The 12,402-nt window shown below is 35.9% G+C and overlaps 1 protein-coding gene across 21 annotated transcripts in view; it reads right to left on the reverse strand.

The window, feature by feature from the left end:
* The window catches only part of CEP126 (centrosomal protein 126), a 134,823-nt gene that overhangs the window by 120,088 nt on the left and 2,333 nt on the right, over positions 1-12,402 (reverse strand). For all 21 annotated transcript variants that reach the window (XM_054241782.2, XM_078339898.1, XM_054241776.2 and 18 more), the window contains exon 2: positions 6,986-7,105. In XM_054241782.2, coding sequence (XP_054097757.2) covers positions 6,986-7,105 — 120 coding nt within the window. The remainder of the gene's footprint in view (positions 1-6,985; positions 7,106-12,402) is intronic.

A 12,402-nucleotide genomic window follows, 5' to 3' on the forward strand; every position in this document is an offset into this window, starting at 1 on the left:
AAAAGATTGCATGCAGAGCTTAGATTTCTGCCTTTGCCTCCCTTGTAACATTGTACCATCAACCCTCCTGTAGGGATGGTGTCAGAGAAGCTGAGTAGAACGCCTGGCTTCTATCTCCACCTGGTGGTAATGTGGTCTTCTCCTCACCCTAGTTTTAGTAGAGACTATGGTGAGTCTGGACTTGCACCTATTCAGCAAGAAGAGGTGCCCTACATCTCCTTAGTTAGGGGTATCTGAGGAAGCCTACAGAGAGACATGACTTTCACCACCATCCAGCAATAAATAAGGCTACTTCTACTATGGTATCAATGGAGATCATGTGAGAAGCTTCAACTCCTGCTACTGCTCAAGAATAAGAAACCTTCCTACTCATCTGGTGTCCACAGAGGCTGAGTGATGAACCTTGGCTTCTACCTCCATCTATCTAAGAGCCCTCCTTCCCCTGCTAGAGCAGTGTCAGAGAGAGCCAGCTAAAGTCAAAGGTATAGATAAGCCACAGAATCTCATAATATAACACGAAAATGTTCAGGTTTCAATAGAAAATTACTTATCATTCCAAGAACCAGGAAGGTCTCAAACTGAGTGAAAAAAGATAATCAACATATGCCACCATCAAGATGACAGGAATGTTAGAATTATTTAACAAAGATTTTAAAGCAGCCATGATAAAAATGCTTCAATGAGCATGTCTGCTGATGAAAAAATAGTCTCAGAAAATAAATAGAAGATGTAAAGAATCAATATAAAGCAGAATCAAATAAAAAGTTTCAAATTAAAAAATGCAACTGAAATTAAAACTCAGTAGATTATTAGGAGATTCAACACAGTGATGATGTCAGTTTTCTCCTATCCCACACTGATATACAGGCATAATGTAATTTCTATAAAACTTTCAGCAATAATGTTTACAGGTTTAGATGATATATTCTAAATTTCATATTCAAAGGCAAAGATTAGAATATTTAAAACAATTTTGAAAAAGACTAAAGTGGGAATAATCAGCCTACATGATTTGAAGATGTATTATATAGCTACAGTAATAAAAATTGTAGGATATTGATGGAATAGACAGAAAAATTAGTAAAACAGAATAAAGAACCCCAAAATAGATGCATACAAATATGCTCAACTGCTTTTTAACAAGGTACGAAAACAATTCATAGAGGAAAGTTAGCCTTTTCAACAAATAATGCTGGACCAATTGGACATCTGGAGACAAAACAACCCCCCAAAAAACTATCAAACAAAACCTCCAAATTTTGAAACACATCTGATACTTTATACAAAGATTGACTAAAAATGGATCACAGACTTAACTGTAAAACATAAAACTATAATACTTTGAGGATAAAAGACAGGAGAAAATCTTCAGAATCTAGGGCTAAGCAAAGAGTTCCTAGACTTTATACCAAAAGCACAGTCCATAAAAAGAAAAACCAATAAAATGAATTTCATCAAAATTCAAAACTTATGCTCTGGAACAGACTCTAAGAAGAAGATGGAAAAACATACTCCAAGGTAGGAGAAAATGTTTACAAATGACATATCTGACAGAGGACTAGTATCTAGAACATATGTAGAGCTCTCAAAACTCAATAATAAAAGAGCAAACAATCCAATTAAAAATGAATGAAAATGCAAAGAAAATTTCATTAAAGAGAACAGATGGTAAATAAAACATGAAAAGATAATCTGCATCATTAGTAATTAGGAAAATATAAATTAAAAACAATAATGAGATATTACTACCCACCTATCAGAATGGTTAAAACAAAAAATAGTGACAATACCAAATACTAGTGAAGATGAGGAAAAGCTGGATCATGCTTACACTCTGAAAAACAGCTGGCAGTTTTCAAACACATTAAATGTGCAACTACTATATGACCTAATCAGAGGACGCATGGTCATTTACCCTAGAGAAATAAAAGCTTGTGTTTATACAAAAATCTATATGTGAATGTTTTTTAATCAACTTTTATTATAGCCCCAAACTGGACACAGACTGAGATGTCATGTCCTTTGATAAGTGAATGGTCAAACTCTGAGGGCAGAAATCATGCTTTTTATTTTTTTGTCCTTTGGAACATGAAACCTTGGAGTTTCCTAGTAAATGTTAGTTGAGTGAATAAAAGACTGTCCTATATAACAGCATTTTAAATAGTCAAAGATAACTTCAAAATATCCAAATTTTCTTTAACATAGTATGGATGGCCAGGTGCAGTGGCTCATGCCTGTAATCCCAGCACTTTGGGAGGCCAAGGCGGGCATATCCCTTGATTCCAGGAGTTCGAGACCAGCCTGGCCAACATGGTAAAACCAAATCTCTACTAAAAATTCAAAAATTAGCTGGGCATGGTGGCAGGTGCCTGTAATCCCAGCTACTTCAGAGGCTCAGGCAGGGAGAATGAACACAGGAGGTAGAGGTTGTGGTGAGCCAAGATCGTGCCACTGCACTTCAGCCTGGGCAACAGAGTGAGACTTTGTCTCAAAAAACAAACAAAAAAACAAATATATAAGGATGTATTGCCCATAGATATTTAGACTTATTGATATTGATAGGTTTAAATCGATATGTAAAATTATTTGAATCTATTTATATTTTTTGGCATATAGCATATATGTCTATGAAGGTTCAATAAATATGACTTATTGTTTAACATATAATTCCTTCTTAATTACTCTTAAAGGACTTTTTTTTTTTTTTTTTTTTTTTTGAGACGGAGTTTCGCTCTTGTTACCCAGGCTGGAGTGCAACGGCGCGATCTCGGCTCACCGCAACCTCCGCCTCCTGGGTTCAGGCAATTCGCCTGCCTCAGCCTCCCGAGTAGCTGGGATTACAGGCATGCACAACCATGCCCAGCTAATTTTTTGTATTTTTAGTAGAGACGGGGTTTCACCATGTTGACCAGGATGGTCTCTATCTCTCGACCACGTGATCCACCCGCCTCGGCCTCCCAAAGTGCTGGGATTATAGGCTTGAGCCAATTACTCTTAAAGTACTTTTTTTATGCTTTTATGAGAAACTCCAAACTCTATAATTCTCATAAACAGATAATGCAGCTATCCCACACTTCATGTCCACCAAATATTTCACTAAGTACTTTTTTTCTGCCTCCAGGATATTTAAGGAGTCTTGTTTATTGTAGATTTTAGTGACCATTCCAAAGTACTTGTCCCTTATCTGTTATTTGGTATTCGTCCCTCTTCTTCACTGTGCAATTTTCCCCATTTTGTCGTGTTTTTCTCTTATTCTGCCAGTTAATTATATAGAAATTTTGTCTTATCATCTGAGCTTTTATGTGCCCAAATTATAGTGTTTTAAAACTAACTGAATGCTCCCTTTGAGCTCTTTACTTCTTAAAATTTGTTTCAATTTCTTTGCCTTATGAAGTTGCAATAAATCAGATTATTGCCATTTTCTAAAGTTTAATAGTAGAATAGATTAACAAAATCAACTTTTTCCTGACATAATGTTGAATCATTTGTGCTCACTTAACTCCATGTTGAGTGAATAAATGCCATTCACTTATTTACCAAAAGAGAAATAAGCCAGTTTATTTCCTTTGTGTGTGTGTATCTTTTTTTTTTTTTTTTTTTTTGAGACGAGTTATGCTCTTGTTGCCCAGGCTGGAGTGCAATGGCGCAATCTTGGCTCACTGCAACCTCCATCTCCCAGGATCAAGCATGTGTGTGTGTGTATCTTAAAATTGCTTGGTCTACAAAGAAGCATATTAGAAAGAAACTTGAGGATGTACTCTTGCAAACTAATGGAATACAAAGAACAACAAACCAACCAAGGGATGCTATGGGAGGCAAAAATTATGGCTCCAACCAGTTAAGTGAGTAAAGTGAGCACAAATGATTCAACATTATGTCAGGAAAAGAGTTGATTTTGTTAATCTATTCTACCATTAAACTAAGAGCAATAAAGGAAAGTTCTGGGATGTGAGTTGTGCAATAGGCCTAAAAGAAAATTTCAGGCCAATATCTCTGATGAACATCGATGCAAAAATCCTCAAAAAAATACTAACAAACTGAATCTAGCAGCACATTAAAAAGCTTATCCACCATGATCAAATTGTCTTCATCCCTGGGATGCAAGGCTGGTTCAACATATGCAAATCTATAAACGTAATCCATCACATAAACAGAACCAATGACAAAAACTACATGATTATCTCAATAGATGCAGAGAAGGCCTTTGACAAAATTCAACAACGCTTCATGCTAAAAACTCTCAATAAACTAGGTATTGATGGAATGTATCTCAAAATAATAAGAGCTATTTATGACAAAACCACAGCCAATATCATACTGAATGGACAAAAACTGGAAGCATTCCCTTTGAAAACTGGCACAAGGTAAGGATGCCTTCTCTTACCACTCCTATTCAACATAGTACTGGAAGTTCTGGCCAGGGCAATCAGGCAAGAGAAAGAAAGAAAGGATATTCAAATAGGTAAAGAGGAAGTCAAATTGTCTCTATTTGCAGACAGCATGATTGTGTATTTAGAAGACCCCATTGTCTCAGCCCCAAATCTCCTTAAGCTGATAAGCAACTTGTACAAAGTCTCAGGATACAACATCAATGTGCAAAAATGACAAGCATTCATACACACCAATATCAGACAGACAGCCAAATCTTGAGTGAAGTCCCATTCACAAATGCTACAAAGAGAATAAAATACCTAGAAAACAACTTACAAAAGATGGGAAGGACCTCCTCCAGGAGAAGTACAAACCGCTGCTCAAGGAAATAAGAGAGGACATAAACGGAAAAACATTCCATGCTCATGGTTAGGAAGAATCCGTATTGTGAAATGGCCATACTGCCCAAAGTAATCTATAGATTCAATACTACCCCCATGAAGTTATCATTGACTTTCTTCATGGAATTGGAAGAAACCACCCTAAATTTCAAATGGAACCAAAAAAGAGCCCAAATAGCCAAGATAATTCTAAGCAAAAAAAAAAAAAAAAAAAAAAAAAGCTGGAGGGCATCATTCTACCTGACTTCAAACTATACTACAAGGCTACAGTAACCAAACAGCATGGTACTAGTACCAAAACAGTTATACAGACCAATGGAACAGAACAGAGGCCTCAGAAACCATTATTCTCAGCAAACTAACACAACAACAGAAAACCAAACACTGCATGTTCTTACTCATAAATGGGAGTTGAACAATGAGAACACATGGACATAGGGAGGGGAACATCACACACCAGGGAGTGTTAGGGAGTAGGGGGCTAGGAGAGGGATAGCATTAGGAGAAATACCTAATGTAGATGATGTAGTGATGGATGCAGCCAACCACCATGGCGTTCGTATACCTATGTAACAAACGTGCATGTTCTGCAAATGTACCCCAGAACTTAAAGTACAATTAAAAAAAAAGCCTCAGAAATAATGCCACACACCTACAACCATCTGATCTTCGACAAACCTGACAAAGACAAGCAATGGGGAAAGGATTTCCTATTTAATAAATAGTATTGGGAAAACTGGCTAGCCATATGCAGAAAGCTGAAACTGCACTTTTAGGGTAACAAAAATAAAACACAATAAAATTGTATTGGAAAATGTCCTGCCTCTTAGAATTTTAACCCAAAATTTCTTTTCTGTTATTTTCTACATCAAATTATCACATTTGATGAGAGAATACAAATAGAAACTTTATGAATCAAACTCCATATAAGGCTTGCTATTACACAAAGCATGTCGATTATTGTAAAACAATTGACAAACATTAATTTATGAATAAAAAATAAGCAAGAAGTCTATGAGCTAGACACTGATATTTTTACATGTATTCTCAAATATTCCATTTTATTTCCACCCTTTCTGCTCTACACAAAAATCCCTTGAAACAGATGTTATTAATGCCAATCATAAATGAGAAAACGGAGGCTTAAAGACATTAAACAGACTTCCTCTAGTTCATACACCTAGTATTTCCCAGATCTCTGACTCCAAAGTCCATTATCCTTTCAACATATGATTATTCATCTTTATTGAACGCAACATTTATAGTTATTAGGAGCCCAAAGGTAGGAGAAAAACCGAAACACATATATACAAAATAAAATTACAAAATAAAATAATAAATTTCAGCAAATAATTTCAACTACATCAGACAATAAAAAAGTTAATCTAAAGAGAAACATAATGCCAGACAAAAATTATAGTAAACAATTTTGTATTCCCCCAATGGGATTTGCAATATATGCCCAGTGATGTAGTTAATAAACTCTAGGGATTTTCTGCTCTTCTTGTATTGTAGAAATATGAACAAGTTAGCAAAACAACCATTAAAAGATAGCATAACTGCTCTGTCTGATATAAACCTAATATTTAAAAAACATCCTGAAAAATGTTAAGCAGTGATTGAACAATTTGTATTCTTACTTCACTATAGTTTCTAGTTTTTCCTAGAAAGCTCTTTTCCAGCATTCATTTATAAAACATTTCTACCACTTCTACTGTTTTTTGTATTTCTACCATTTTTCTTATTTTCCCAATTTTTACACCATTACTTCTATTTTTTCAATTTTTCTGATTTAACCAATGAAAAATGGCAGATATAGAACAATTACATAGAAGTGAATAACAAATCAAACCATATACTGATAGCGACTAAATATTAAATTGTAATTTTAAGATCATCATGAAATAATACAAAAAACAAAGAAAATAATACATTTCACAGTCATTTTAAAAAAGTTTATATGACAATGCAATAAGCTGTTCTATGACAGAAAAAATGATAGTTATGGTCAGAGAACTAGATAATATACCACCATCCTTGTGGCTTTGGGAAGGAAACCAATAATAAAATTTACAAGGCCACACAAATCTTGATCATTGTTTCACAGATAACACTGCCATGACTTAGATTCATAAATTGCTACAAAGTGGAGAAATTATTACTTTATATTGACTTTGAATTTCTATACTTCTGAATAAAGTGCAATTACTTACTTTTTTCTCCGATTTGACTCCACAAAATATTTACGTGCTCGATTTCGGCATATTTTTTGTTGTTGCAGTAATATCTGGCGCTCTTCTTCTAAATTTTCCTCCAGATGGATTTTCATATCTCTAATGATAGCATTGGGTCAAGAACAATGGTTTACATCTTTAGTGGATGAGTGTCAGTGCTATCTGATAAATATAATTACAGCCTCATGCAAATGATGTAATGATTTTTTGTGTGGAATAATTAGTATGTGCCCACACTAGTATATGAGTGGCAAACATTTTTATGTAAAAAAATTCTGGACCAAGTATGGTGGCTCATGCCTGTAATCCCAGCTCTTTGGGAGGCTGAGGTGGATGGATCATAAGATCAGGAGTTCGAGACCAGCCTGGCCAACATGGTGAAACCCTGTCTCTACTAAAAATACAAAAATTAGCCAGGCATGGTAGCAGGTGTCTATAACCCCAGCTGCTTGGGAGGCTGGGGCAGGAGAATTGCTTAAACTCGGGAGGCAGAGGTTGCAGTGAGCTGAGATCATGCCACTGCATTCCAACCTGGGCAAGAGGAATGAAACTCCATCTCTTACAAAAAAAATAAAAATAAAAATAAAGAAATCATGAGCTCAGATAAGAAGACTACATATCATCATGCATTACACAATTTTCTTTTTAGAGGGAGTCTCACTCTCTTGGACAGACAGGAGTGCAATGGCCTGATCTCAACTCAGCCTCTCAGCCTCCCGGGTTCGAGTGTTGCTTCGCCCTCAGCCTTCCAAGTAGCCGGGACTACGGGTAGGCATCACTAAGCCCAGCTAATTTTTGGATTTTCAGTAGAGACAGGGTTTCACCATGCTGGCCAGGCTGGTCTCAAACTCCTGGCCTCTGGTGATCCATCTGCTTCGACCTCCTAAAGTGCTGGGATTATGGGTGTGAGCCACTGTGCTCAGCCTTATTACACAGATATTTGAGTACTCAGTAACAAATTGCCTTCTTAGCCATGAATATAAGAAAATGAAATAAAAAGGTTATATTTCACTAATAGAAAGTAGATGAAGTAAATGTTTCAACAGATCCCTTAATCTATAGTCGGAAAGTACATTTTCAAATACTAAACAATCAAATATCAATATAACTCGAATGGTTAGGAATACAGTTTATTATTTACTTAGTAGTTTACTTACTGGTTACAAAAAAACCCACTAGGAAAACCATGCAGAGTCATCTGTGTATCAAGAAGATTGTCAGAGAAAAAGAGGTATATTTTGGTTATTCTAATCATCTATTCATTTGAAATTTATTTTATAAAATTAAACTTTCCTTAAATAAGTTGTTGTAATATGAGTAATTTCTCTAACTTATTTGTGTTTTAATTGACATTATTAAATTGTCAGAACAATTTTCTGTTTTTAATGAGTTTTCTGTTTTTAAAGATTTTGGATTGAAAGAAGTTCATTTAGCTGGGCGGAGTGGCTCACACCTGTAATCACAACAATTTGCAAGGCCGAGGTGGGCAGATCGCTTAAGCCCGGGAGTTTGAGAGCAGCCTGGGCAATATGGTGAAACCCTGTCTCTATAAAAAATACAAAAATCAGTCAGGTGTGGCGGTGCATGCCTGTAGCCCCAGCTACTTGGGAGCCTGAGCTGGGAAGATCGCTTGAGTTTGGAGGGGGTCGAAGCTGCAATGAGCTCAGAATATGCCACTATACTCCAGTATGGGCAACACAGTGAGACTCTGTCTCAAAAAAAAGAAAGTTTATTCAATTACCATGTAATCACATTTAGTACATCATTAGATGTAGATATAAATGAGATTACACTGAAATTATAGATTGTAGGGTATATCTACTTGTCTTTTTTAGAATAAACAGCTTGTTTAAAAACTTTTACTCTACAATGGAGGTTCGAAATTATCTTTGAAGATGCATTTAATCAGGAATTTAAAATCTCATAAATTGATTATTAATGGTAAAACAGAATAAAGAAATACACTCAATAATACACTATGTGGTATATAATTTGTTAATTCAACATGTTTTAATTTCAGGATCCTAAAGTTCTTTAGCATCAATACTATCAAGAAACTATTATTACATATTTTAGAGTAACAGGTTTATTTGAACATTTTGTTTAGACCTCTGCTGATGGGGATTATTTGTCTTCTTTTATGTTGCTATTTAACTGTCTTTATACTGTAGGCCATAATTCATTTTACCTTCATTTGAAATAAAATTTTACACTACTTCAAGACAAAGACCCAAACACACTCACACACAAACACTTTTACTTAAAGTTTTCTTTTAAGGATTTATAAAAATCTAACTAAAAGGGGAGAAAATTTGGTTTTTTGCTAGTACGGAAAAGTTGTTTTCTTTGATAGAATATTAAGAGCCTGACTTTAACAAGATGGTTAGGTATTAAAAGTGACAACTTGGCAGTCAAGTGCAACTTCCTTTCAGGGTACACAGGGCTAACATGAGGTTGAGGGGAGGGAAGATGCTCTGGTTTATGTGAGAAATAAGAAGACAGTTCTGTTCTTTGTTTGACATGTTTGAAGTCTTATCATGAGAGTATAAAGAAAATCACAAATATAATGTTTGTAATGATCTGACAACTATAGTCTTCCATTTAACTAAATACTTTTCTACTTTCTTTCTATCTATATATGTATAATAGCATAGTATAAAGGTTTCCTGAATTATTATTAATATACAGAATCCTGCTGCTTTTGCATTTTTTCAAACACAGTATTCAAGTTAAAAAGATTAGATGGCTGGTTAAATTTTGTTCTTTACACAGCTGTATGGTAAAGGAAGGTATTTCCATAAAAACCACTGCTAAATGTGTGTCCAAAAGAAGGGAATTTTTTATATGCTTAACATAAAAAAACAAAACCAATAATACTATGGATTATAACATGTGATTAAAAGCTTAGCTTATTCTTCCCCACTCCATCCTCACTTCTATCTCTCCCAACTTAGTCTTTCTCCAATGAGGTTGTTTAAAATGTTACCTTCACAAATAACTATGTATTATATAACCCATTTTCTTCACAAATCTATTAAAGCTATATTGATTTTATTTCTCCTCTACTGTACCTTCTTCCTCAACTCAGACACTCTAAATCCCTTGCTTGGACTACCACAATGCTCCTCTAACTCCTCTTACTCCAAAACTGGCCAACCTCTATTTGAAAAGCCATCCTCTACACAAAACCAGATAAATTTAAATCTGATTGTTTCTCTTTGTTGTTCTCCAAAAGCTCCCTATCACCTTCATGAAAAATTCCAAAGTTCTTGGACCTGTATATAAACCATTCTCTAATGTAGTTTGTTTTTTCAACTTCATTTCTCAACATTTCCTTGTACGAATCCTATGCCCAGACATGCTAAGATAATTATTAACAAAACAAGCGTGATGTACCATACCATTGTCTCTCGGCACATGCTTGGCTAAGTCTCCTCATCCTTTTGGGGCCACCTCAAGCAGTTCCTTCCCTTGACGCCTTTTCTAACCTCCACCAGATGACTTGACACCTTCATGAGTACATCCTAAGTGTCTTCTCTACATTTTTGTACCTCTCATGCCTGGCATGGTTCTTAGAATATAGTAATGATTTAATAAAAACCAGCTGAATTATTCCCTTGGAGAAAATTCTCTGAGGTAGATATAAGAGGACAAAAGGCATATGCATTTTTATAGCTTTTAATGTGTTATAGAAATTGGTTCCTAAAGGGGTTATACAAATGTATATGCCATTAGAAATGTATTATGTACACAAGTTCAAAATCCCATGAGCATGGGACAGTATCTTTTAGAAAGACGATACAAAATTGTGTTTTATTATGTACGTATTAGCAAAATATATTTATTTTTGGAGACAGGGTCTCACTGTTTTCTGGGCTGGAGTGTAGTGGAATGATCTTGGCTCACTGCAACCTCCACCTCCCAGTCTCAAGTAATCCTCCTGCCTTAGCCTCCAAAGTAGCTGAGACTACAGGCATGCATCACAATACCTGGCTAATTTTTTTATTTTTTGTAGAGAGAGGATTTCACCACTATGTCCAGGCTGGTCTCGAACTCCTGGACTCAATCTGCCTACATCAGCCTCCCAAAGTACTTTACAGATGTGAGCCACCATGCCCAGCTGAATGGGTTCACTTAACTTTCTTTTTTTTTTTTTTTAGACGGAGTTCCGCTCTTGTTACCCAGGCTGGAGGGCAATTGCGTGATCTCGGCTCACCACAACCTCTGCCTCCTGGGTTCAGGCAATTCCCCTGCCTCAGCCTCCTGAGTAGCTGGGATTACAGGCACGCGCCACCATGCCCAGCTAATTTTTTTGTATTTTTAGTAGAGATGGGGTTGCACCATGTTGACCAGGATGGTCTCAATCTCTTGACCTCGTGATCGACCCGCCTCGGCCTCCCAAAGTGCTGGGATTATAGGCTTGAGCCACCGCGCCCGGCCTTCACTTTCTACAGTAAAAGTAATATCCCATCATTGAGCCTTGGGGAGAAAAGACAAGTGGGTGGGAGTGTGTCAGTTTGTGCTGTTTGTCGGAAGAGACCTGAGGGAGTTCACGGCATCCAGGTCTTATGAAGTAGTAAGAGTCCATTGAGTGTGGTAGAAGGTATGGCAGAGGCATTGATAGGAATAAGAAAGAACCCTGTTCCTGTTTAGGTGAAGCTGAAAACCATCAATCTTCAGTGGCCATCATTAAAGGCCATTCTCTGTAATCCTGTCAAGTTATTAGCACTGAGTAAGGAGCATATTGTGAAGACAGGTTGATTAAAGCCATAAAGATGATTCTAGACAATGGACAAAGAAGCAGAATTCAGTACCATACTTTTTGCCTACTAGCCTTCAAATCAGTTACTTTCACCTCTATAATCGAATTTCTCTTTTCTTTTACTTTTTTCTTTGACAGCATTATTATTATTCGCATGAAGGAGTAAAGGAGCAGGACTATAATAATTACTGAGTGGCTGAGGCAGAATGATTGGGGTAAAAATAGCCAAAGATGTTCAAAAAGTTCAAAAAAAACAAAGAAAGTTCAAATAGTTAAGAATAGGGTATAAACTGGATAAGAAAGAAGGAGTGGCAAGGTGGGCGCTAGGATGAAATGGAACCACTGAAGACTGGAGATATTTATGAAGGAAAAAAGGCAGGTATGAAGGGGACATGAGAGATCTTACTGTTTTTTTTTTTAATCTTTATTTCTATTTGAACTCTCACAAGAGATTGAAATGATAGAACTTTAGCTAATTTTAATTAAAATTTATAAGGTTTTGTTGTTTTATAATCTAAATTTAGAGTCAGAAAATTCTGACTCCAGTGAGAAAACATCTTCAACATAAAGCCAGATGGCCTCCAAGTATCATGTTGATATTTGAAAATCAAAATGTAAATGTTACCACAATACT

Source organism: Callithrix jacchus, chromosome 10 (assembly GCF_049354715.1).
Source record: "Callithrix jacchus isolate 240 chromosome 10, calJac240_pri, whole genome shotgun sequence".
NCBI classification, from domain to species: domain Eukaryota; kingdom Metazoa; phylum Chordata; class Mammalia; order Primates; family Cebidae; genus Callithrix; species Callithrix jacchus.